Genomic DNA, 26,429 nt, shown 5'->3' on the forward strand with positions numbered 1-26,429 from the left:
CTTAAAAAGGATCTCAATTCTCTTACAACAGTTGAAAACTATGTTTACGCCAGTTCTGACTAAATTGGACTTCGGAAAAATAGACTTTCGGTTACACTGGGCTACGCGCATTACCATTCTTGGGGACAAAGCACAGAACACTCAGAGTGTGTTGCAACTGACATACGTACAGATTTCTATGGCAGCACTGGAAACCGACTCCCAATAAAAGGAGGCGAAGTCTTCGCAGAGGAGGCGACATTTGAAGCACTTCTTAAAAGCAGAAAGGGAATTTGTCAAGCAGCCGGGATAATCTCGTGTGCTAAGGTTTAAAGGAGGTCTCGAAAAGAAACTGGCATCATTCCTCTTCGTAAGTCTTCTCTCTTCCCCATCCCCATGACGCCCAAAGGCCGGGGCCTGACAGTAGGCACTTCTTAGGGACCTGTTGAATGAATGAAAACAAGTAATTTGGGAATGGGAAACGACACTGAGGAAGGGCCACAAGATGATCTGGAAAAGGTAGACAAATTTTCTACAGCCTAGGGGGTGGCAGTGAGAGGTGGAGGAGTGAGAGGATTCTGTTCGTGTTTACCAAGATCCCTCTGGCGGCTCTGCAAGTGGGTAGGTGGGGTGGGGCGAGTAATTAGAACAGAAGACACTGGAGAGACGGGTGGTCTCTCTGGATACTTGTTAGAACGAGTGGCACGTTCTCAAGTCTAGCAAAAAGCCACTGCCTACTGTGAATTCAGCCTGGTTCTAGGTGCCCTGGGGACGGGGGCACGTGTGGACAAGAAGAAAAACCGGACCTGGTCCCAGCTGCGCCCAGGGGCACAACGGAGGTGGGCACCGGGTCTGGCGGGAGCATTGCAGAGGGAGGAGTCAGGGTCCTTGGGAGAGTAAGAGGAAGGAAGTTGGTGTTGGAGGGTAGGGGAACGGCAGGATAAAATAGATATGTTCATTGAGTCCAGTTCTGGAGGCATCCACACTCTCTGCAGAGGCGGCACTGGGTCACTCCTGGGGAAATCAGCAGGGAGGCAAAGCCTTGAGGAGCGCCCCCTGCAGGTCTGGGGTCGCTGGAAGGGTCTCTCCGGCGCAGGAGAGATGGGCGTCCTCCAAAGAATGAGAGTTACATATCTTGTGAACACTCTGATCTCCGGCCATTCCCGTCCCTGGATGCCCAAGGGGTCCTCCCTAAACTCCCACCTCACCATGGTACCACCCTTTCCCACTGCATCATCACCTCCCGCGGCTAATGGGCCAAAATTGGAGAATCGGAGCAATTGGCAGGAAAGCAATGCGCCTGCGCGTTCTCAGACTCGGCCTTAGGCGGGAACCCCGCCCCATAGGTGGACCTTTTGGTGACGTGCAGAATGGGGAGGCCTATAACTGTTGAAGAAGACAATCAGAAGGCCATCCCTACAGGTCCCCGGTAGCTCGCCGTGATCGTATAGTGGTTAGTACTCTGCGTTGTGGCCGCAGCAACCTCGGTTCGAATCCGAGTCACGGCATTGTGGGAACAATGGCACGGCAAGGGGCTTGTCTTTTCAAGTTTCTTTTTTCCCAGCACATAACATTTTGTATAAATCATAATTCATCTTCTTGGAATGAACCGCCACATCTTTCAGCTTTCAAAACTGAGCCACCCCTACTATCGCCACGTTCAGGGATTTTCATTTAAATTCCTCAATACGACTCCAGATCAAACAGTTGTAACCCCTTTGCTTCTGAAATAAACCGAAAATCAGTGTCTAAATCATTCTCCTACACCAGCAAAATAGCGCCCCTGTGACCTTGTGATTTTTTTCCCTTTTCATATATTGTCAGAAAAAAATGGTTTGTTCATTTTAAAATAGAGAATATACATGCAAAAATCCAGTGGAAAGTCTCCCTCCCATTCTTCACCCTATCTACCAATTATTGCCTGTTTCCAATATATCTTTCTGTGACAGTCCTTGTATCAACAAATGTGTATATATGTATACAAACATACTCCTCCTTGCTTCTTGCATAATACAGATGTCCTCTTCCCTTCCTGCTCTCCCCGAGAAGTCAGACTGAACTTGAAGTGTTAGATTTGCATTGATAGGCAATCTCGCTTTACAGGGAAGAGTACACATACCCTGAAGGAATCTCCACCCACCTGAGCCTCTCCTTTTTCTCCCCTGGTCCTGGCTCCAGGCTGGGGAGGGTGGGGCACTGTTTGGATTGATAAGGGAAAGGAATTCCTTACTGGGCCAAGAAAAAAACTTTTAGATGGGAGTCTGAGCTTTGTTAGGAATCAGCCTTATTTTGATTTCATGTTGGAAGGGCAGGGAAGCATCCTAATTTTGGAGTTGGGACTAGACTTGATAGTCCATTTGGAGACCCTCCACTTCCATCTCTTTCTTATTTTATTGTCAGGATCCAACATAAATCACAAACCACTAGAGGTAGAAAATTCAAGTTCATTGAATGTAGAATTGAATCATACTATGTTTGTATGCGTATAACCTTTCCATAAATTTTCGAACAGAGGTTTCTTACAGAGTCCATAAATGAGTGACGTGGCCCAGTTTGCTTTATGGTTACATCTTAGGTTTTATTCTTGCAACACAGAACCATGCTACTTTCATATCAGATAAATAGAAAACTTGGTCCAAATGAAGCTCCATCTACATGTAGAATCTCAAAGAACAGAGTGCATATGTGAGTGTACTGGGATATATTTGTCCTCTCAAGGTTGTGGACAAAGATGGACCAAGACAAGGCTGGAGACAAAAGGCAAGGACCAGACTTAGAAGAAGACAAAACCAGAAGAGATGAGAGCTAGCACAGGACTGGGCAATCAAAGGCAAGCAAACAGAAGTGAGGACACCCCACTCAGTACCCAGTAAGAAAAGTGAGCTCTGAGGACTAGGTGTTGGGACATGCACAAATTTAGAAGGTTAACGGAGGGAGAGAAGGATGTGGCTTGAGAGAAAGGAGAATATTGTCATTTTAAGGAAAGTTTGGGAGAAGTTCTCAAGCACAGAGGAAATCAGCAGACTTAGGTGTTGCAAAAGATAAAAAGGAATGAGACAAAATCACTGGGCTTACCACTTGGAAGTCATTGTTGACTTTTAAAACCTTCCATGAGAGCAACCGGACAATGGGTATCCAGAATCAGAAAAAAAAGGACACTCCTCCCGATAACTTCACTTTTGGGAATCTTGCCAAAGGAAATTAATCCTAAACTTAGAAAAGCTAACCTGATCAAGATGTTTGTTACAGAGTTGTTTACAAGGGAGGAGAATGGATATAGTCTAAAAGCTCAACAAATAAAATGTTGAACTAAACTAAGGTATGCTCACTTGATGACAGAGTAAATAACCTTTTATAAAGTATAAAGTCAATTTTTAAATACTATTTCCAACTAAAAGGGATAAGGTTCCCTTGAAGAAATGACTGATTTCAATGTCATGAAAAACAAACTAGCAAGAAAAAAACGTGGAACTATTTGAGATTTAAAGAAATTAAAGAAACCTAAAAATGCAATGGGGGAAACTTGATAAATCCTGAATCAGGATAAAAAAATATATATTTATATATATGTACATGTATATATACATACATACACACACACATATGACTTTGTGGGGAGACTTAATATGGACTGGATCATAGACAAAACTATTATGCTAATGGTCTTATGGCCCTACAGAAGAATTCCCTATTTTTAGGAAATAGCTGCTGAAGTAGAGCTGAAGTGTCATGATATCTGTAACTTGCATCAAATGGTTAAAAAAAAAAAAAAAAAAGACTGGGAGTTGGAATAGAACAAATGTGGCAAAATGTTAAAAAGTAGTGAATCCAGGTGAAGGATATACAGATTTCCACTGTACTTTGATTTTTTTCATAGGTTTGAAATTTTCTGAAAAAAAAAATAGTTGGAAGAAAATAAAGCTTACATAATAAAAATAGTGAAATTATGGAATGTTAAGTGGAAAAAATAAGGGCATAAAATTATATATATCACAATTATAGCTATATAAAAATAAGAACAAGAGAAAAGATCTTTATTCATTTCAACATTTATTCAGTTCCCACCACATGACAGACTCTACACTAACTGATGGGAACACCTGGTTCCCCTTCAGAATTCTATGTTGCAATGTTTAACATGCTTAACTGCAAGACCTTGGATCTGGCAAACTCCACCCAAGTCTCAGAGGAGCCTTGCTGTGATGGCCACACTTTGGTACCCTTGGTTTCTAGCAAGTTTCCTGGCACCATGAGGTGCCTCAATAATGCCAATTTCTAGGAGCCCACACTCTGGTAGGGGAGGAAAGTGCATTAACAGACAGTTTAAAGCGAGTAAGTTCATGGTGCGTACATGGTATTACAGCTTTTTAATTATCATTTAAACTCTACCCTTATAATATCCTCCCCCCTCCTCATCTGACTTTATTTCCTATTCTTCCTCACTATGAATCTGCTCCTTTTTCATGGTATGCTAGTTCCCACTTCAATGCCTTCACTCAACCCATGCTGATCTCTGGGCATGGAATAACCTTTCACTCCTTTGCGTCATCTGTCCAAATCCTACGCAGCTCAGGTCTACCCCCTCCATGAAACCTGCCGTTTTCTGTGCAGACTTGATTGATTCCATTCCTCTGAGCTGTCAGCTTAACTCTGTATTTCTTAAACATCTGTGGCTTCCTTTGACACCTACCATTGTAAGCATTTCACAGTTTTCAAATACTGTTCATATCCATCATTTCCCCTAATCCTCACAGGACAAACATCATGCCCTTTGCAGATACAAGACAAGTGAGGATCAGTGGCATTGAGTCCCTCACACTGATCCACAGAGATTTGGCTAGTGCACACAACTGTTAGACTCCTGAGTCAGACATCTGGTGATTGAGTAGACCCTCCAATATGGATGAACTGGACCACTCTTCTAGTATTTCTTATCTCCATGTCCAGCTTTGCTTTGTTAGTCAATGCTTAAGACTGCATGTTTTTACAATATACACATGTTATTTTCTCTATTAGACTTCATGAAGCCAGGCACAATATCAGATATTTCAGTATCTCCTACAGTCCTGCTACTCAAAGTGTGGTGGGGGGAACCAGTTGCATCTGTATCACCTGGGAGCCTGTTCCAACTACAGTTTGGGACTCTATCCCAGCTAGAGCTACAGAAACAGAAACTGCAGTTTTACAAGTTCCAGAGATTCGTGTTCACATTAAAGTGTGGAAAGCACTGTCCTGTAACACCAACTAGAATATACACAAACCAGAAACCACAAATATTTTGAGACCTGAGGCCCTGGGAATCCTAAGGGATTCTCTGTTTTGCCATCACATCCTACTGTACTCCAGCTGTGAGCCCCCTTCCCTTCGGGGCCTCTCATGGCTCTTTGCTCCCTCACAAGGCAGATTTGAGCCTAAGAGTGAGGGAGACACTGAGGCAGTGCCCTGGGGGGATGTTGCTGAGCTTGAAGCCACTACTTTTCTACCAGAGTCAAAAGCTAATGTTGGTGTCAGCTTCAGGGCTACAACATTTCTAGGGAGATATTGGCTTTATTTCTAAGACAAAAATACCTATTGCTTGAGCATCTGAGCCTCTAGAGGATAAGGGGTTTGTGATAGACAACGCTGGAACTGTTTCTAGACTTGATTTATTGACTTGTCTGTTTCTATTTTGTCACTAATCTGATTGACAATGAAACCGAGGAAATGACTTGAAGGGATTTCTGTGTGTATGCGCGCTGCTATCAAGGGCCAGGTGGACCTGTTTGGAGCGGGTACGCCCGTGGGTGGGAGGCGTTTGTGTAAGGGCTGTTTGTATGTGAGGAGGGCGTGTGTGGAAACCACACGGGGAGAAGTGGGTGCCTCTAGGGAGCTGATTGTCTGTGATGTGAGATGTGTCTGCCTGTGGTGGGATCGAGTATATGCGATGGGAGCAGTTGGATGGGAGCAGGTAGGTGGGGCTCCCACTGTAGCACGCGGGAGGGGGTATTTACAGAAACATCTTACAGAACAGCCCCTCTCGCGCCCCCATCCCAATTTTTCCTTTTAGGATATAATTTCCTAGGTAGGAGGCCTTGGGGGAGGGAAAAGGAGGGGTGGAGGGCTTCAAAGGACCAGGAACCCAGGAGCCTAAGGGCTCCTCTCTCGGCGTCGCGCGCGAGGTCGGAGCCCGGGAGAGGGAACAAACGTGGACAGGTGCGCCCCCACAGAGGCACGCGTGGCGACACGTGAAGCATTCATCCTCAGTCCGGGAATTGCATACCCTGCCCTGGTGTCGCCACTTCACTTTTTGTCTGTCCATACTGGCTGGAAGCCTGCGCCCCGTCTTTTCGGTGGGGCCGGGGGAGGTCGACCCCGTTAGGTAGCGGAACCCCGCCCCTCCCTTGTTACTGACGAGCCCCGCCCTCTCCCGCCGCCCGGCGGAGCTCCGCCCCCTCCCCGCCCCCCGCCCGGCCACAGCGCTCCCCTAGCTCAGTCTGGTTGGCCCCATGTTACTGAGCGGAGCTCCTCCGGCCGGCTCCGGCCCGGGGCCGAGGGCGCAGGGGAGCGCTGGAGGCGGCCCGGGGGGATCGCGCAGGGGTGCTGGGGGTGCAGGAGCCGGCCCAGGAGGGGGCGGCAGCGGCGGAGTGGCCAAGTGGCTCCGGGAGCACCTGGGCTTCCGCGGGGGGGGCGGCGGCGGAGGGGGGGGCAAGCCGGCGCCCCCGGAGCCGGACTACCGCGCCCCCGCACCCTCTCCGGCCGCGCCCCCCGCGCCCCCCCCGGACATCGTGGCCGCCTACCGACTGCAGAGGGAGCGCGACTTCGAAGACCCCTACTCCGGAGGGCCGTCCGGTTCCGCTGCACTAGCCACCCCAGCTGTCCCCGGCCCCACGCCGCCCCCGCGCCACGGCTCGCCTCCCCACCGCCTTATTCGGGTCGAGACCCCTGGTCCCCCAGCGCCCCCTGCGGAGGAGCGGATATCTGGAGCCCCCGCTAGCAGCGACAGGGTGAGTGCCACGCCGGGCGGGGGTGGCTAGGAGAGGTGGTCTGCGGTCTGGGGCTTTCAAGAAGAGGGACAAAGGTGGCCTGGCCCTGGCCGGGCCCCTCGGTGTCACGGTTCCTGGTGGACACGATCTTAGTCCCTGACCTCTGGGCTCAGAGCCTTCTTCCACCTTTGTTCCGATTCTCGACCTTCTAATCTGAGACATGTGCCCCAAACTGCCTCTATCCCCTGTTATCGCCCCAGAACTAGTGACCCTCCCCATCCCAGGCTCTCCTCTCATAGCAGCTCCTGGAGCCCTAATCAAGGAGCCTTTTTCTAACGGGATTTGAACCCCACTTCTCCCCATTTTATGGCCTTTCTGCCCTCTGGAAGCAGAAGCTCACTGCCCTTTGATCTCTGACCCCCTCTCCACCGGGACAGAACCAGCACAAAGCTCCATTCCTCCAGTTAAGAGAGCCCAAGCATCCTTGCTAGTGCTGAAGTCCCAGGAAGGAGGTAAGGCTGGGTTTCATCCTATGGACACAGCAAGAGCTGGCCTTTGCCTTACCCCGTGGGACTTGAGCCGGGTGGACTGTTGTTCTCAGGAGGCAGGAACAGGCAGTATGCAGCTCTTCACCAAGGATGCTGACCGCTGAGGTCCAGGCAGGCCCACTCCTGCATTCCTTCCCTTGTTCCCCCAGATATGAGGACAGTCAGTGCTCAGAACCTGTTGCCCAGAAGGGGCTAAGCAGCTGAGCCCACCTCTCCTCTCCTTTTGGCCTCTTCCTCCCCAGGTCCATTCTGAGGATTGCTAGAGCTTTTGTGGATCTTCAGGCTTGGGGTAGAGAAGAGGGCTGGGCGTTCACTGTTTCTGAGAACATTCACTGTGTCTCACAGGCCCCTGGTAGAGAAGCCACTCCTTACCCAACCCCAATGTGGCCTTATTCCTCCCTGACAGCTAAAGGCCGTCCTCAGGTCCTTCTAGCCCTAAATTCTAAGACGATAACTTTGTGGGCTGCCCTGGCTCTGCTGTCTCTCTTAACTTACCCCTGGGAGCTCGGCTCTGGGGCTTACTCCCCTCTCCTCAGCAGAGAACACAGTTGTATTTGATTGGAGAGCAAAGTTGTTATCTGAGTCCATTGGCTCCAGGGTTGAGGCTTTCAGCCCAGAGAGCGCTGCTGTTCTACCCAATTTCCTGGGTAAGAGAGATGCATCAGGGTCAGAGCAGAAGCCTCAGGAATGTGAATTATTTTCCCTCTAGTTCCTGCCGTGGGGCATGGCTGCCCATCCTGGGCCAGGATCCTTAGCCTGCAGAAGGAGGCTGTGCTTTCTTCACATGTCCTTAGGTTCCTCTCCTTTCTAATTGTTCCCTGCTGTTGGGTGATATGATGGTGGGGGTGGTAGTGAGGCAGAGGGAGCATTAGGCCTTGTTCTTACTATTAACCCATTAGTCTCCTCCTCCCTGACCACTGCCTGTTGGCATGTGGGCCTGAGCTGTCCCTGGCTTTTTTCCTCTCTGCATTGTTTTGGAATGGCATAACTGGCTGCCCACCAAGCCATGGGCTCCTCCAGGACAGGGACTGTGTCCTCCTCATGTCATGTCTCTCAAGTGCCTGACGCTTGTAAAGAGGGGTGGTGCATAAATATGTCCTGAATGGTGACCATCCATTGCCAGGGTGACCTGAGGGTCAGGGACTTTTCCAACTACAGTTCCCCTTGTACATTTCCCCACAGAGACCCCCAAGGAAGGGGCTGTGCCCACACAACCATGTGGAAACTGACAGCCTCTTCTTACCGAGGGCATCCGTGCCTCACCCTGGGTCAGCTCTGTGATCTGTGGGCTGCTCAGACCTTGGAGGCTAAGAGGTATCTGACTCCTTTGTCAGCTGCAAGGACAGGAATGAAATCCAGCAGGACTTCCTAGGAGCCACACAATCTGTGGTTTCATGGTGTGTGAGAAGGACCCAGGATGCCATCTGAGCTGGCCCCAGAATTAGGAATGCTGACCTGGGGCCTCCCACCATTCAGAGAGAGGAGCTCCACCTCCTCAGGAGCAGAGTTTGGGGAAATCTTCTGAGGAAGAGCCCTGACTAGATGCCTGAGCCCCTTACCCTAAACCCAAGTGTTGGCACATACCTGCAGAGCTTATAGAGTTGTCCTTCTGGACGGTGAGCTGGCCCAGTGCCCGAGGCCCTGCTGAGCTCGTGTTTCTGTTCTGTGTGGCTGCTGTTTCCCTAGTCTAGGTTCCCTCTCTCTTAGCCCTGGAGATCCTCTTGGCTTGCTGCTTTTGGGTCACTTCCTAAAGCAAGATGAGGCTGGGGATCAGGGTGTGCCTTGAGCTGGCCCAGTTCTCTTCCTGCAGCCAAGTGGCTCTTGCTGGGTGGGTCAGAACTCTCTGAGAGGGGTTGGATCTTGAGGTTAGATGAAATGGGTGGAAATGCATCTGTGATGAGCCAGGGCGATTGAGGGGACATGAGCCCAGTGAATGTGGGGGCAGGAGAAATAGGCCTTCAGACAGGACCCTGAGGGGCCCAGGCAGGGGGCTCAGGGCCATTAGCCTTCTCCCTATCCACAGCAAGACCCATGGATGCAGTTGGCAGGGGTGCCATGGTGGCCATCTGGGCAGGCCTGGCAGGGCAGGTGTGGGAGCAGTAGGAGCCATGCCCTGCACGGGGCAGGCAGAGCCTCACCATCTGGCCTCAGGAAGACTCCCTCGTGGTGCTGGACCCTGTCCGGCCACCAGGCCATGCTCTGGCAGAGGGGCTGGATTGCTGCGCCTTCCCTTGCTTCGCTCCCTTTTCTCAGACCTTCAACAGGGAAAACCTGGTCTAATTAGAAAAGGGGGATGGGATGGGAAAGGGGCCCTGATTAGATGAAGCTCTGAGCTGCCTGTGACCATCTGCAGTGTGTCCTTTGCCTCCATCATGCCAAGATACGGGTGTGTGTGTGTGTGTGTGAGAGAGAGAGAGACAGAGACAGAGACAGAGACAGAGAAGTGCCGTGAACAATAAGACAGTCAGGCGCCTTGTATGAATTGAAAGTAGAGCTCTTGTTCTTAGCTCATGGAGGGGCTTCTGGGGTTCATGAACCTCCAGAAATTGTGTGCAGATATTTGGGTGCCTGAGTATTTTTCTGGGAAAAGGCTCATAGCTCTCAGATTCTCATTGGTGTTCATAGGGCCCAAAATATTAAGAACTTTAAAGAATAGATTCTGTATCTCATAGATGGTATTCATACAGACTTAGATCCTTCAGGCCCAAATTTGGAAACAAGTGAGCAGACAGGAAGAGGAAAGTAAAGGATACATTCAGGGCATCCAAAGTCGAACCAGACATGTCTGCCTTGGGGTTAGGCGGGCAGATGGGGGGCCTCCCTTAGCCAGTGTTCATTGAGTGTTTGTGCACCATTAAGTGACACATTAAGTGAAAGGGACTCACCACCTAGAGACCTGGTTCTTGCCTTTTGTGAGTTTGTTTGCTTATTTGCTTTAATTTTGTTTGTTAAGGCTTCCACAGAGTCTGGAGGTCTGATCTGTTTATCTCACACATGTCTTCATGTCCTCTGATGGAGATGGAGGAAAAGAGGGGGATCCAGGTCAAGGGACCTCTGTGGACTTGTTAGACCTCTGAACCCTTTGTGGCCCAGGCTGGCTGTCTGTGCTGCTGTTTATGCCGCCGCCATTGGTCCTTCAAGGAGGGCCAAGGTCTGCGGCTACTGGGGAGGAGCGAGGCAGGCCTGTCCCCTCTGTCCCCTGCCGCCTCCTCACACCGCGGCACTCGCTCCCTCTGGAAGACATCTGTGGCTTGTTGGCTTGGCCAGTGACTCAGTGACACCACAGCCCTGGTGCTCCATCCGTTAGGAGCCAGGAACAGCTGGGACCCTGTGACTGTGGATGGGAGCAGCTGGCTGGGGCCCAGGGCTTTGGTGGGGTACCTGCAGCCTCCTCCAGTTGCCCTCCCCACAGAACGCACGTGATACTATGTGAGAGCAGAGGCGGGGCCCACATCCTGCCTGCAGCGGGTCTGGGGTCCAGCCACGTGGCTTCTCAGCACCTTAAGGTGTTTCACTCTTTTGGAGCTTTGTGTCTGTCACTGTGAGCTCCTGAAAGATTCAAGAATTTGTTCTTTTTGTATTTAATAATATAATCGTGGACATTTACTGAGCCTCTACCTTGTGTCTAGTACCATTTGAAGCAGCTCATATGTGTTAGACCAGTTGATTCTTAAAACAGCCCTATGAGGAAAAGTCTTATTATTCCAGCATTACATATACGGACACTGAAGCACAGGAATGTTGAGTCACGCTTGCGTGGTTTCACAGCTAGTAAGTAGGAGGACTGAGGTTCCCAGCTGGGCAGCCTGGCTCCAGACTAGCTGCCAGCATCGTGCATAGGACCTTTGCACCTGCTAAGAGGAACCCCACAGAGAGGAAGTGTCCACTGAGTACTTGCTAATGAACAAGGGGAAGGAGACTCTTAAAGAAGGAATGAGGCTTGCATTCTGTGCTGAGCTCACCATTTCCTGAATGCTGAAGGCCAGCACTTGCCTCCCAATCACAAAGTGGCCACGGATGTACCTTATAAGGGTCTTAAAAGGGTTGGTGGCTTCGATTGCATATCTGTGATGTTCGAGTGTTTTACAAGCATAGCATTGCTTTGTAATTAGAAAAGGATAATAATAACAAATTTGTTTCATGTGAAGCAGTTTCCCTGGCAGATAAAATTGGGAAAGGCATTCCAGTAAGTGGGAACAGGAGATGCAAAAAGTTCATTCTTGGGGAAGGTAAATAATACACCATTTCCCAAACTGGCAGACTCTCCAAGGAAGAGGGATTTTGTGGTTAAATACTTTGGAGAAATGCTGAATTAAAGAAAATTAGATGTATTCTTTTGGCTGCAGGACTTCTCAGAGCCTTAACATGCTAAAGTATATTTTAAATCTACAAGTAGAGGAGAGAAGGTATTACATTTCCCAGTTTTTCTTGAAAATCTATGACAAGGCACTGTCAGGAGACCTGAGTCCCTGTCTTTATTGTCTCTGCTGCTGCAAGCTGTGCACCCTGGACCAGCACCTAAACTCTGGAGTTTAATGCCCGAGTAGAAGAGATTATCACTAAGGTGAACGTTCATCGAGCACTGACTCCATGCCATCCTCTGGGCCAAGGACTTTTTACATTTATTGTCCTCTTCCCAATCCTGGGAGGTGGATACCAATACCATCCCCATTCTGCAGATTAAAAAACCAGAGGCTTCCAGACGTCAAATGTAAACTAAAGAAATGGAGAAAAGGGGCAGTAGTAGACTCTGGGGACCTTGCAGAGCCAAAATCCTGTGACATGTGTCCCCCTTGCTCCCCTGGCCTTGAAAACCCCTTGGGTGGGGTCAGGAACTCAGGGCCCAGCTGCAGAGTGGAAGGTCCAACCAGATGGTAGGCCTGCCGGCTACCTCAGGAGAGGCTTGTGCAGGAAGGAAAGTCAAAGCATGACAGCTGCTTTGGGAGGGGCACTGCCCGATTGAACTGGCGCAGGAGCAGGGTCCTGGAGGCACCCTGCTGGGTGGCAGGAGGGGAGAAGATCTGGTTGGCAGGAGGTGTGGGAGCCAGGGGGCTCTCTAGGCAGCAGCTACCCACCTGCTAGTTTGGAAATATTTCAGTGTTCCACCAGCGTTCTGAGTACCAGAGGGTTTGCTTAAATATCAGCCCTGGCTTTAGGTGCCTTCCCTGCCTGTTCCTTTCTTCTGCCCTTGAGCCAGAGGCTTTGATCCCCATCAAATGTCAATTCTCCTGACAGGCTGCTCCTACAGCCCCTACTGGTCATTTAGAGTTAGGATGAACGGGGATCTGAGAGTCTGTGTCACTTCAGAAGATGGAGTCTGGGGAGAAGGAGGCTTTTCCAGCAGCCGGTAAATGTGCATTGAGCACCTACTGTGTGCCAGGCCCTGTGATGGATGCAGTTTACAGCAGTGAGCACATCAGAGCTGGGTAGAGGGCCCCTAAACCAAGTAAATCATGGTGGAGTGAAGGTGTCAGAAGCCTACAGGGGCAGCTTCCCTGCGCTGAACAGGTTTGCCACCTCATGTGACCTAGAAGTCACTGGGACAGCAGGCCTGGTCTCTTGACAGGGTCCTCTATGTCCAAGGCAGGTGTCTATCCTGCCAGCCTTCCAGCAGGCGTCCGCTGCTGCTCCTGATCTGGCCCAGTGGGTGGCTCCTCTGAGCGCCCCAGCCCAGGGCGGGGGCCAGGGCTTACTGGAGCAGGGTGTGGAGCCAGGAACGGAACAGAGGAACCATTGAGCTGCCCACAGAGCTGCCACCTGGGTGCCCATGGGCCCTGTGGGCTGGCGCTGGAGATGCCCATGCTGGCCTGGGAGGGGTCGCAGCTCCTGGCACTGGCCTAGGACTTCAGTGGGAAAGGTGCTGCCTGCAGCTCTGACCGGGCTTGGTAAGGGAAGGAGTTGGGGCCTCTGTGGAGCTGGCTGGGGAGAGATTCGGGCCAGGTGCTTCTGCTCACTAAGCAGCTTCCGGGGACTCAAATCCCCTGTGTGCCCCCCCACCCCACCCAGATTCATGCTTCCTCCTTCTGAATGAACAAGGAAAAGTGTTTCCTTTGTCCATTCTTCCTTCCTGTTTCATGTGAACTGAGTTAATAAATACTTACTGGGCACTTTTAGGCATTGGGAATTTAGCAGTAAAGATGGTTCTTGCCCTCAGGAAGTTCACAGTCTGCAGGAAGACAGATAATAAAACAAGTGGTCACTACACATTGTGATGATAGCCCAGTACAGAAGCCCTAACCAGGCCTGGGGGATAGAATAAAAGGCTTTTTGAAGAAAAATAGTCCGATCCAGGCAGAGGGAAAGCCTTTGAGGTAAGAAAGTGATTATAGAGCTTTCAGGTAACAAAGTGACCCAGGGTGGGTAGAGAGAGACCAGGGAAGAAACTGGAATGTTTAAATCCCTTTAACTTTGACTTTTTCTGTAGACAGTGGAGAGCCATTGTGAAGTTTAAGGACAGCAGGTTTGGTAATTCGGTTATTGTTGAGTAGCTGCCACCTGTGAGTGTGAGGCTGGCTGTCAGCTGGGATGGGTACCCAGTGAGCTGGCTCCAGCGCCCCTTGGTCAAGTGAGTGGAATTGTGGGTGCCCACTGTTCTGGAATGAAGCAGCTCGGCAAGTGGTGGGGAGTGGATTTCTTTTCTCTACTTTCTGGAGGAAGGAGGTCTAGGAGTGGAGGGCTCTGGCGAGCTAGGCAGTGATCCAGTAGAAACATTTTCTAGTGCCTTTTGTAAACCAGGTGCTTATTGGAGATGGAGACAAAAATGACGAAGAGCCCCAGGCTAGTGGGTGATCTGGTAGTGGTGATGGGATGATCTGAGGTGGTGGTCTTCTCAGAAGCAGGCAGAGATTCGAGGGAGGTAAAGGAGCTGAGGGTCTTGCATGGAACAAGGTGAAACAAGTGGGAACTGAAGAACTGAAGGATGAGATGGTAGGAGCTGTTGGGACATGCTTCAGAGACTCCTAGAGGGACCTATGGGGGTGCAGAAGGGGTCCCTGAGGTAGGAAGTTTTCTTTCTCCATTTCCACCTTGCTAGAGGTCCCAGGTCCTGTAACCCAGGGCAGGGCGGTTACCTCCACAGCCTCCCTGCCCAGCTGGCTCTGATCTGGCCCAGAACCAAAGCCTAGACAGGGATAGGGGAGAGGCAGGAGCAGCCCCTCCCCCACGCTACAGGCCCCAGAGCTACCTCTTGTCAACGCCCGGCAACCCGGTGTGCAGTCTCCCCCCAGCCCAAGGTGCTGGCAGCGTTGGGCAGGCTGGGCTCCATTTCTGCCTCCGCAGGTCCCCCCCAAGCCAGTGCCCAGCTTCCAAAAAGACTCTATTGTCCTCAGCTGCACCCCACCCCGAGTACCTTGCACTCCTCTGCAGGGTGTGCAGCTTGCGGTTCACACTGCCTTGGCTGGGAGTGGGGAGACGGAAGGGTGGCCATGAGCCACTTGCGTGGGAGAAAGAGGTAGTGTGGGATGGGGAGGGCCAAGGCCAGGCCCTTCCTGTTCCTGTCCTCCGAGAGCCCTGGGGATTTCAGCCCACAGAGCCCAAACCCTAGCTTTCTCAGGGCTGTCCTAAGGTTGTCTCTCTCCCAGGACAGCCAAGATGCCCAATAGTGACAGGTTAGCAGCATGATTTTGCACAAAGGGCACAGGTCCCATCCTGGTTCCTCCACTTATGTGGGGCAGACTTGGGCATGTTGTTCTCTACCTGCCCTGAGCCTCCATTTCCTTAAAACAGGGGTAATAATACCCACATGGCATTGTGATGGATGTTTTGAGGATAAACCAGCGAACTGTAGCATCAAGTCAGTACTCAGCCTTTCCTTCCTTGATGGTCAGCAAATATTTGTTCAGCATCTGGGAACACAATGGTAGGCATGGACCAAGCTAATCCCCCAGTTACCTACTGTTCCTGCTTGCTCTTTGAACTGTTCCAACACCTTTATAACCAGTACTCTGAATTAATTCCCTGTTAAGTCACCTGGTGCAGGCTCTGGTCCTGCCTAGACCCTTACTGAGGCAGGCCTTAAGGCCCAGAGCCTCATCCTGTCCATTTAGCCTAGAGGATGGTTCAGAGGCACAAAATTAACAGAAATTAACAAAAAAGAAAGATGTACTATTCCATTGGCAGCCTAGTGGGGGACCCTTGCAAAGGAAGAGCCAGAGCTTGTGCCCATCCATGCTCCTGGGCAGCATGCCCAGGATTCTTGCCGCCATGAACAGAGCATTTGGAGAGGAGTGGAGATGTCTCTCAGATGTCTGAAGCCTGCTTACCTCACTCTCTTCCCGCAGCTGGCAATCCTAGAAGACTATGCGGATCCATTTGATGTTCAGGAAACTGGTGAAGGCCCAACAGGAGCTTCAGGAGCCCCAGAGAAGGTCCCCGAAAATGATGGCTACATGGAGCCCTATGAGGCCCAAAAGATGATGGCTGGTGAGTGATGGAGTCGTGGTAGGGGCGTTGCTTCCTGAGGCCTGAGTATCTGCAGATCAGGCTCAAGGTCACACAGGTCTAAGGACTGACTCCTCAGTCCCTAGAAAATATGGAGAAAGCCTTTGCCGGATCCCTAGGGAGGGGGGCCATTGCCTTCAAGACAGTCATTTTGGAGAAGGAGCTGGGATTTGTAGTGCCTGAGACCTGAGATGGTAGAGAAGGTCATAACAATGAAAAGTCAGACAATAGAAGCACTGGGGATAGGCAGGGCAAGCTGTGGTGTGGGCTGGGGGTCAATGATCCCAAGAAAAGAATCACTAGCTTTAGGGAAGATGATGGGTTTGAAATGATGGGATATCAAAGTGAAACATCTCTATGGCAACTGGAAACACGTGACTAGAAATGCAGATGCAGTGCACATGATATTGGGCAAGTAGTTCAAGGAGTTAGGACAGGGAGAAATGAATGAGACCTGGCCCTGGGGAACAGAGGTCAAGAAGGATCCAGAGAAAGGGACCAAAAAAGGGTGACCAAAGAGGAGGTAGGGGTGAGTCAGTCTAAGCCAAGGCCCCAAGGCAGGATGAAAGGAGGTTTGTTCAGGGGCAGATAATCATAGTGCTGGGCATACAGGAGAGCTAAGATGAGAGAGGCCAAGAGGGGCAGTGAAGGGCCTCAAAGGCTGGAATGAGGCATTTGGACTTGCTCCAAAAGGGGGAAGGAAACCATTATGGATCCTTGAACAAGAAAGGAACAGGATGAATATGGCATTTTAAGAGGATTACTGAGGCTTTGGTGTACAGAACAGACTAGAAGAACTGGGCATCAGAAAGATGAGTTAGTAGACCATTGTGGAAATTGTTGAGGCTTTAAGGGATCAATAATTAACACCCTTTTCTTCCCCTCTGAGCTTGGAAGTAATAGAGAAATAGGAGTAAGGAAGCAGACAGATGGAGATAGTAATGTCAGCTTTATTACTGATAAAGTTGATTGGAGAACATTACTTAGCTATGAGACCACAATGGGCCTCTTAAAACTTCTCCATAGAATTAAACTTTCCCACTCAGGCTTGGGCAATGAAGGACAGCTATAGGGGCAGGAGAAGAACCAGAATGTTCTCTCTGCAAGTAGGCAGATACAGGAAGAAACTGGCATGTCAGATAAGCTGCTCTCCCTTGCTGGGAGAGGTGGGGGAGAGGGCAGAGAGCAGCAGGGAGTGTTATTCCTTGGAACCCAAGAAATGTGAGTCTGTAGAATGGAGGTTCGCCCTAGCAGTAATCCAGACATGGAGAGATGAGGGTGAATGTCCCTAGGTATTGGTGATGAACACATGGGATTCAGAGAATGAAGGAGGGCCAGGACCAGGGAGAGCAGTGTAGTAGACAGAAATGGAGGAAGTGAGAGGGTGGCTACCACATTTAGATCAGAGGGGTGTGGACCCCTAGGAGGTCCCTGAGTGCCCTGGAATTGTATGTGAAAATTTGCACATTTTTCTGGAGAGTAGCACCATAGCTTTTACCAAATTTTCACCGGGGTCAGTGACCCCCAAAAGAGGATCACAGAATAGACTAGAAGAATTTTGCAGGAAAGTGGTGAGTTTGAAACATCGAAGTGAAATATCTTTATGGCAGTTGGAAATGTATAGATGTAGAGGGTGCCATGAGACTAGGGAGTGAGGGCAGGGAGAAATGAGTAAGACGTGGCCCTGGGGAACAGAGACCAAGAGAGAGGAGATCCAGGGAAAGAAACTGGGGGTGATCAGAGGAGGACAGTCCGTGATAACAACTTGTCAAAGGGGAGAGTTTCAAGGAGGGGGTGGTCAGCAGTATCTGAGCAACAAAGGATTTCCTGATTGTGAAATGACATAACTTGGGACACAAGGAAATAAATGGATCTGGGCAACAAGGAGGAGATGGACCCTGCCTCAGTTTCCTAAATGTGTAAGCCTCAGCACCCCAGTCCCTGCTGGCCATTGCAGGATCTTTTATCTTCTTTCGCTCTGGTGCTTCTCTGCCCCTGCCTCTGCTGGGTGCCATGCTTTTGGAACTCTAAAGGTGTTTTGAGGGCAAGAAACTCTGGATGCGTCCCTCACGTCTGTGGGCTCCCCACAGAGCCGGAGCATCTTCTCTGAAGGCTTATGGCTGGGGAGCACTGCCAGGGAGCTGAGCCTGGCGGCCGGAACTGCTCACCCTTCCCCACTGCCTTGCCCTGGCAGAGATCCGGGGCTCCAAGGAGACGACAGCTCAGCCGTTGCCTCTGTATGACACACCCTATGAGCCAGAGGAGGACGGGGCCAGCCCGGAGGGTGAGGGGGCCTCCTGGCCCCGAGAGTCCCGCCTGCCCGAGGATGACGAGAGGCCCCCTGAGGAGTATGACCAGCCCTGGGAGTGGAAGAAGGAGCGGATTTCCAAAGCCTTTGCAGGTGAGTCCTTGGTGGAGAGGGCATGTCTGCTGGGGCCTCTGAGCAGCTTTCTAGACTCAGGGGAATGGGAGGAGTGGACCACAGGGGCCACGGGAGGCCCAGGAGCTGGGCTCAAGGGAAGTGCAGGTGAGTCTGCACCACGGACAGCAGCAAGTTGGGTAGCGTGGACACAGCGCTGTGTGCAGGGTCAGGGAATGACTCACTGCATCACTACCTTTCAGAAGGCAAGAGACTTGGGCCACTATCTTTCCGGAGGTGGTTCATATTTAAAAATAAAGAAATTCCAAACAAAATGATAAAACGTATGGCACATATTAAAAACTTACACTTAACAGAAGAAGGCGTTTAACACTCCAGACAATGAAAACAGCTGTATGTATAATCTTTAGAGAGACTAGCCCTGAATTAGAAGGCTATCTCCCAGTGGTAGCTGTGCCAGACCAGGGGTGACTAGCCCCAAGGGGATTTCTCAGGAGCAGGACCCAGTGGGAAGGGGGAGGTTCTGAGAAATCCCCTTTGCTGAATGGTCAGGTTTCTCTTGTACCAAGCACTCCTGTGTTCATCCCAGGCCCGGAGTCCAACATGGAGAGGGTCTCAGTGGATAGGACAAGAGCCTGAATCCTTGATTCCGTGAGACCATGAAAGACCTAAATTCCATTAGACCTCATTCCACTCCCATGTCCTCCTCCGTCTTCCCCACCCGGGCAGTCAGACTGGGAAACCACAGGTTTCTAATTTGTTTCCTGTAAAGCGTACACCACTGAGGATGGGTCATTTATCTCCAGAAGTCTCCTTGGAGAATCAATACTGTTTGGATTGCTTAATGGGAAAATCTATGCTCGTCATTAGGAAACCTCGTTAGCAGTCCTGCAGCCGCCAGTGGCATCACTCTTCTAATTGTCAAGGCTCAGGATTGAGGGTGTGAGGGGTAAATTTCAATAAAACATCTGCCCCAGTGTCTGAATTTTCCTGACAGCCTATCTCAGTCTCGCTGCCTGTGAGTTCCCATGCTGCAGGCGGAAAGGGGGAAGGGGGGCAAGGTGGGAGGTGCCAGGAGGCTGTAGGGGTGCCTGGATGTGGTGCTGGGAGATGTGGGCAGCTCCTTGTCCCACTTTTCCTCCCTGCCTGGTCCCTTTGGATACTGGAGGCTTGTGTGAGTTCAAACAAAGTATACCGGTAGGGCTGGCAGAGCAAGACTCTGGGTCCTGCTGTTTGCCACCCTGAGCCTCCCACCCTGATGTGGTCAATGTGGCCCCACCCAGCCGTCTGAAAGTCCTGTTCTTCCTGAGAAGCACCCCCTGCCTCTGCTCTGACCCTCTTACTTTCTAGGCTGTCCTGTGTCCTGGCTCTGGGTTTTGGCATCTCAACCTCTGCCTCTCTGTCTCTGTCCCTGTCTGTCTCTCTTCTCCCTGCTGCTACTGGCTCCAGTTGACATTAAGGTCATCAAAGACTTACCTTGGCCTCCACCGGTGGGACAGCTGGACAGCAGCCCCTCCCTGCCTGACGGGGACAGGGACATCTCCGGTCCAGCCTCACCCCTCCCTGAGCCCAGCCTGGAGGACAGCAGCGGTGGGTCCTGTGGGTGCTTCTGGCCAGGGTGACATGTCCTCTCACCCCTCAGGCCTTGTGGGATTGGGTTGGAGGAGTTGAGAAGTGGGGCAGAGTTCAGAGAACCCAGGAGGAATCCCTCTCATACTGGAAGAAGATGGAAGGGGCAAGGTACACATTCCTCCCTCTCCTAAAGGTGTGGGGAAGGTATCTTCAAAGGGAAGCCCCTTCCAAATATCTTTCCCACCATACCATAAAAATCTACTATTTTAAATTCACTTCTTTGGGCAGAGCTTTGCCTGACCAGATCCTTCAGCAATGCCTATAACTCCTGAGGCGGGGGTGATGCCAGCAAAGGAAGTGTCTCATTCCTTAGAGTAAAGGAAAGATCTGATCTTTGCATCTGGTGATTGAAAGACAGTGAAGGCTTGAAGTGCTACAGGGAGAGAAAAAGGCTAAGTGGGGAGAAAAAAGGCACTGAACACTTCATCTACATTCAGTTTTACCCAGAATGGGCAGCCAAGGGTGTGCATGCATCTGTGCAAACAGGGGTGAGCACCTGTTTGTACATTCGTGCCTGAGTGTGAGTGGGTATCTTGTAAATACAGGATGAAGGAGAGTCTCTGTCACCTGTGCATGTGTGCTGGTGCCCATGTGGCCCACTGGCTTCAGCCCTCCCTGGGTGGACTCAGCAGTCAGGCCTGCCCTGTCTGGGAGGGCAGAGCTACCTCTGCTGGGCTTCTGTGTTTTGAGGAGGGGAGCCTGTGGGCAGCGACCTTGGGGGCGGGGGAGGGGTGGGCTGGCTGGCGGCTTTGGGCAGGATTAGCCTGTCAGGATGGCACCAAGGGGAATCAGATAATTGTTCTCAGATCGATAAGTCATTTCTACAGAATGGCTTGGCAGGGTGATTTGGAGAACGGTAATGAACTCTGAGGAGGAGAAAGAAACAATATTATCAGCGCTGAAGCCACCCTGAGGGGTATGAAATAAGGGAAGGCAGTCAGCTGCTCCAGAGGGAGAGAAGCTTAAGTGGTTTCTTGTGTTGCTTCTCTCCCCTCCCCTGCCACAGTGTGGGGACTGGGAGGCCCTGTGTGGCACAGGAGGGCTAAGCCCTGCCCCACACCTCCCCCACCAGGAGATGGACCCAGGATACTGTCCCTAGAGCTGGTCAGGCCCAGGAGCATGCTCCACCCTTCCAGAACATTCCTTTGACCCCTTTTGGGAAATGGGGTTGGGGCACTGGCTATTCTATAGGGCTCTACCTCTAGGGTCCTCAGAGCCTGTGACTGATATGTTCCCCACAGCCCAGTTTGAAGGATCTGAGAAGAGCTGCCTGTCACCTGGCCGGGAGGAGAAGGGGCGGCTCCCTCCCCGACTCTCTGCAGGGAACCCCAAGTCAGTCAAGCCCCTAAGCGTGGAGCCCAGCAGTCCCCTGGGGGAGTGGACAGACCCAGCACTGCCTTTGGAAAACCAGGTGTGAGTGTCTGTGTCCAGCTGGGGCCTCTCCCCTCCCTTCCCCCCACCCCCCGGCACTGGCTTGCCTGCAGGGGACACCCAGAATGGGTGGGCTGGACAGTGAGGGACCAGGCAGAGATGTCCTCTTCCTCTCTCTTATCCTCAGCTGGTACCACGGGGCCATCAGTCGAACAGATGCCGAGAACCTGCTCCGGCTGTGCAAGGAGGCCAGCTACCTGGTGCGCAATAGTGAGACCAGCAAGAACGACTTCTCCCTGTCCCTCAAGTGAGTGGGCCAGCCCGCTGGCGGCTCCAGGCAGGATGAGCCTTCAAGGTGTTGCCAAGGGGAATCGGTGGGAGGACAACCAGCAGGACAGGAGGAGACTCCAGTATCTCCCCCATTTCCAGCCAAGCTGGGGAGAACTCATCCCCTGTGAATGTATGCTGACTCTGGGCCAGGCCCTGGGCATCTGGAGAGGTCTGAGGCTCAGCCCCTGCTCCCAAGGAGCTCGGAGTCCATTAAGGGAAACAGTCGAGCTGTAGAGTCCAGCCCAGAAGGGTTTGGTCACTTTCTAGCTTTGTGGCCTGGGGCCCCCTTAACCTCTCTGGGCCTCAGTTTCCTTTCTTATAAAATGGAGGAATAATAATGTCTGCTTTATAGGGGGAGGTTAAATGAAATAAGCACTTAGCATGGTGCTAAGTGCTTAATAAATTATCACTATCATTATTAATAGAAATCCAAGATGTTCTAGAAGCACAGGCAAGGAGATAGAACTTTGCCTGTGGGGCTTAACAGGGTAAGATGGAGGCTGGGTCCTGGGAGGGGGTTGGAGCAGTGGACAAAGAGCTGTTCTTGTTCACTGAAGAAGTGGGCAGGAGATCTGGGTGCTAGTGGCGGACAACCGAGCTTTAAAGGGTCCTGGAAGAGGCAGGTCCTCCTCCTCAGCCTTCCACTCTAGGCATGGATATACAGACTAGCACCAGCCTCCCAGGGTCTCCTGGCAGGATGGCCAGTCCTCTCCTTGGCACCCAGGAGTTCTGTCTGGTAGAACCTGCACCCCACGTAGCAGCTTGTCAGAGTGCTGTGTCCATTCACATCCCCCATCGCTACTGGGGCATCTGTACCACTTCCTACCACGTTTCCTAGGGGGCGTCAAGAGTACAGGTATACCCCCACTTCAAACATACCCAATATATGGGAACTAGGGAGTATTACACAGATATGTTTGAGGATAGTTATTTAACTCCCCTAAAAGATAATGGAAAAACACCAGACTATAGTCAGATAACCTGCATTTCGTTCTTGAGTTTAATAAGACTAGTTACATGACCCTGGGCAAATCACTTAACCTCTCTGGGCCTCAGTTTCTCCATTTGCAAAATATGTCAATGAATACCTCTTAGGTTTCTTCCAGCTCTTATGCTCAGGGAGTCTGCAAATTATACAGTCAAAGGAGCATTTAGGGAAAAATCATTTATCAAAAATTTGATTTACATAACTTCAGGAACGTATATTGCTTTAAAAATTATAGTTAAGATTCATAGAGTATCTACTATGTGCCAAGAAGCACCATCTTCAAGCCAACTACTGTCCTACAAAATTGATCTCTTTTTTATAGAAGGCAAATAGATTCAAAGAGGTATGTGACTTGCTCAAAGCCACCAGCTAATAAAGTGCCCAAAGCAGGATCTGAACCCAGTTCAGTCTGACTCCCAGAACCACACCGTTCTATTGCACAGTTCCACCCCTTATTAAGTCTGGAATGGTCCAAAGCCAGGGGAAACATTAGGGGTCTGGCTCCCTAAGCAGAGCAGAGCAGAGCAGAGCAGAGGAGAGCCTGCGCCTTGCCTTAGGCTGGGGAGTGAAAGGGGGAGACAGGCTTGGACGCCACTCCAGCCGGGTTAGACCTGGCTCTGCCAGCATATGTCTGCCAGAGCCACATTTGCATATAAATGGCTTCTCTGAAATACAATTATGGTTTCTCTTCTCTCTGTAATGGAAGGGCTTTCACTGGTAATTAAACAGCTTCTTCCAAAAGCCATGCCAGCCCTGGCCCTGCGGCTCAGCTAGTCCCACCCTGGCTCCCTGAGCGTCAGGCAAAGGTTCTCCTGTGTCCTAACAGACCGTTGGGACTTTGTCCCAGGAGGTCAGTCATCCAGATGGAGGCTGAACTCTCAGCTTCCAACTCAGTTTTCTGGCCACTTGTTGCCCTTTTTGGCCAGGTCTGTCCCTCAGGGAGAAGATAAAATTACAGTTTTCAGAAGAGATAATTCCCCCAAGTGGACCGTGGAGAGGGGACTGTCCCCAAACTGAGAGCACAGGGCCCATGCTGTTGCCTGTAGCCTCCGGCCTGGGTTTTGGCATAGGGCGGGGTTGGGAGGTAGTGACCACTCACTGCCTCCCCTCTCCACTGCCCCAGGGGCTATACATTTTCCTCAGGCCTTTTGCTCTTTTCCCCAGGGCCTGCTTGGTCTCTGTAGCTTCAGCCATTATCTCAGACCTGCAGATGAAGGATACCCCCACACCCTGACACACACCCAGCCCTGGGGCCTCTGGCCGGCTTGCATCTGTATTTGAGGGGGGAGGGAAGAATGGGATTAAGGGCCCTTTTTTCCTTCCCTTCCCTTTCCTCTTTAGTCTCCCCACTCTCCCTGCTTTCTCATCTTTGGGCCTAGGGAAATGGGTCCAGTCAGAGCCCTCTTTGTACCCAGACAGGGGAAGCAAGGGAGAAGGTTTGCCAGCCTCACCTCTCAAGGGTGGGGGCCACACGATGAGGCAGCCCCCTCACCAGTCCCACCTCCTACACCAGCTTCTGAGCCTGCCCTGGTCCCCACGTCAGCTCTGACCAGCAGAAACACTCAGGCTTCAGGGCTCCTCCAAGCATTATTTCCCCCTTGCCTGTTTCTAACCAGGCCTGTGGTAGTTTGGACAGACGTTATTGCTGGGAGCTGGCCAGAGCTCTGAGCAGCAGGGTCCTTGTCTTGTGGGCTGGGCAGTAATGCTGATTTCCTGGATTGTGGTGGGGAGATGGGAGAGGCAGTGGAGCAAGTCCTCTCTGAGGAAGGGAATGGAGCTGCAGCCTCACCGATGATGTCATCCCAGGCAGAAGAGCTGGACAGATGAGCTGGGGGAATAGCCCAAGGCCCAGTTAGCAAGAGGGTGAAGGGATGTCCCCAGGACAAGGAAGCTGAGTATTCTCAGACTTGAGGGGAATGCCCAGAGCAGCTCACCCCCCTCCTCTAGTCTTTGCAAGAAAGAACCTCAACCAAGATTCCCTTGATTGTTACATCTTTGCACCCACTGTTCTGCCAGGGGTGTCTGTGAGTCACTAGGAGCACCACCACCACAGATGTCCTTCTGCACAGCTCAAGGAGGGGAAGCTAAACTGGCTCTGGTCACATAGGCTGGGGGGCAGGGGTGACTAGGTGAGGGGTGGTGCTGATCGCTCGTTTCCACCTGCACACACCCGGTACACTCACTACACACACATTCTCGGCACACCCAGTGACCTCACCACAAAGCCAATGCCTGCTGCTGCCTACTCCCCAAATCCTCTCCATCCCCTCCCTGCATTCTGGACTGACCTCAACCTTCCCTAGTCACCTCCCGCCCTCAGCTGGCTTGGAACAACCATGTTTGCTGCCAGGGGAGGGGAGGGAAGAGGGGGTACTGGAGAGGGCCCCACTCACCAGGTCTCCCCTCCTCTTCCCAGGAGCAGTCAGGGCTTCATGCATATGAAGCTGTCCCGGACCAAGGAACACAAGTATGTGCTGGGCCAGAACAGCCCACCCTTCAGCAGCGTCCCTGAAATCGTGCACCACTACGCCAGCCGCAAGCTGCCCATTAAGGGGGCCGAGCACATGTCTCTGCTCTACCCCGTGGCCATCCGGACTCTGTAGATGTGAGGCCCAGGCACTGTGACAGATCTGGATCCAGCCCTGTGCCCATCCCCTGGCTGAGGGCTGTGGCCCTTCCCGGGTCTGCAAGATCTCTCGAGCCTTTCTTCCCTTCTCCCTGGGATGGAAGCTGGAGATTCCTTAATTTATTCTAAAGGGGAAGGTCTACTGGGGCCTCGGAGTAAGAAAGGCAGTCTGGAGCTGAGGATAGAGGGATCCTTGGGAAGAAAGGATAGCTCCTGGAGGAAAGGGGCTTCAGAATGATGTCCTGAGGAGTTTAAGATCGATAGTTCCAGCCCCTTTCCGCCCCTAGGGCAGAGGTGGCGACCCCCTACTCCACCACCTTCTTCCCCGTGGTGTGGAGAGGTGGATGCGGGGTGGAGCTGTACGCGGCCGGCGGGGCTGCCCGACCACCTCCGCCCGCCCCCACCCCAAACCCCGGTGTGCTCCTTCCAGAGTGGTGTGGGGCTTCGGGAAAGCAAACCCCTGGGAAGGAGATGGCATGGGGGCGGGGAAGGATGGGAAGGGCCGGAGGGAACTTGTGCAGGCCCCGCGCCGCCCCGGCTACGGGCCAGAGGCAATAAATAAACCCATTCCTGCCAGGCACAGCCGCGTCAGTGCCTCCAGCGCCGCCCCCCGGGCCGACGGGGGAGGGAACAGCAGAGCGAGCACTGATTGTATTTATAAATCAGTTCTGGAGCAGACACAGGCCGGCTGTGAAAAGCACTTTCGAAGCATCAAGTTCCTTCCTTTGACGAGATGTCAAAACATCCCCCGCCGCCGCGCCCACCCCGGCTGGGGGCACCCAGAGCCGGCTGGCCGCGCGACGCCCCCTCCCCGCCGCCCCGACGACCGCCAACTCCCTGAGAGCGCGTCCAGTTTCCTGCCAACAGCCATTTGTCTGGGAGGAGGGGAGCCGCGGAGAGACAAAGGGGCAGCGCGCCAGACGGGAGGGAGCGGGGAGGCACTGCCACGCGGAAGCCGCGCGCCGGCGGAGGCGGGAAAGCTGGCGCGACCGACTGCGTTCCCTTTCCAGAGGAAGCAGAGACCGGCCTCATACCCTTGGACGCACTTCCTCGGAAGGATGGGTACAGCCCCCGAGGCCTGCGGCCAACTGGTCAACCCGAATCTCCCTGGCAGCTGTGGCGCCGTGTCCTTGGCTGAGCCTGGAGGGGTTGTCCGCGCGCGCCCCCTGCTGGC

At 52.0% G+C, this 26,429-nt stretch overlaps 1 protein-coding gene and 1 non-coding gene across 6 annotated transcripts; both read left to right on the forward strand.

Moving 5' to 3' along the window:
* The first annotated feature begins 38 nt into the window (after window positions 1–38).
* Window positions 39–25,835, forward strand: SHF (Src homology 2 domain containing F). 5 transcript variants are annotated; one of them, XM_064485639.1, is made up of 7 exons: window positions 39–349; window positions 15,769–15,910; window positions 18,123–18,329; window positions 19,758–19,898; window positions 21,182–21,353; window positions 21,499–21,618; window positions 25,046–25,835. In XM_064485639.1, exons 2-7 carry the CDS (start codon window positions 15,877–15,879, stop codon window positions 25,230–25,232), a joined length of 861 nt encoding a protein of 286 aa, XP_064341709.1. In that variant the 5' UTR covers window positions 39–349; window positions 15,769–15,876; the 3' UTR covers window positions 25,233–25,835. The 5 variants fall into 5 exon arrangements, with proteins under 5 accessions (XP_064341709.1, XP_064341708.1, XP_064341707.1 ...); XM_031453149.2 differs by lacking the exon at window positions 39–349 and adding an exon at window positions 6,433–6,962; XM_064485636.1 differs by lacking the exons at window positions 39–349; window positions 19,758–19,898 and adding an exon at window positions 6,435–6,962.
* On the forward strand, window positions 1,416–1,487 carry TRNAH-GUG (transfer RNA histidin (anticodon GUG)). Its single transcript has one exon. It is a non-coding gene; the product is annotated as a tRNA-His (tRNA).
* Window positions 25,836–26,429: the final 594 nt, after the last annotated feature.

The sequence above is a fragment of the Camelus dromedarius genome, chromosome 5 (assembly GCF_036321535.1).
Source record: "Camelus dromedarius isolate mCamDro1 chromosome 5, mCamDro1.pat, whole genome shotgun sequence".
NCBI classification, from domain to species: Eukaryota; Metazoa; Chordata; class Mammalia; order Artiodactyla; family Camelidae; genus Camelus; species Camelus dromedarius.

What these genes read in the sequence shown, in the direction of transcription:
- SHF (XM_031453149.2), top strand. Translation starts at nt 6,465, where the DNA reads ATGTTACTGAGCGGAGCTCCTCCGGCCGGCTCCGGCCCGGGGCCGAGG. An exon ending in GATTTCCAAAGCCTTTGCAG is followed by an intron (nt 18,330 to 19,757) that starts GTGAGTCCTTGG and finishes TACTGGCTCCAG; the next exon opens with TTGACATTAAGGTCATCAAA. An exon ending in CTGCCTTTGGAAAACCAGGT is followed by an intron (nt 21,354 to 21,498) that starts GTGAGTGTCTGT and finishes TCTTATCCTCAG; the next exon opens with CTGGTACCACGGGGCCATCA.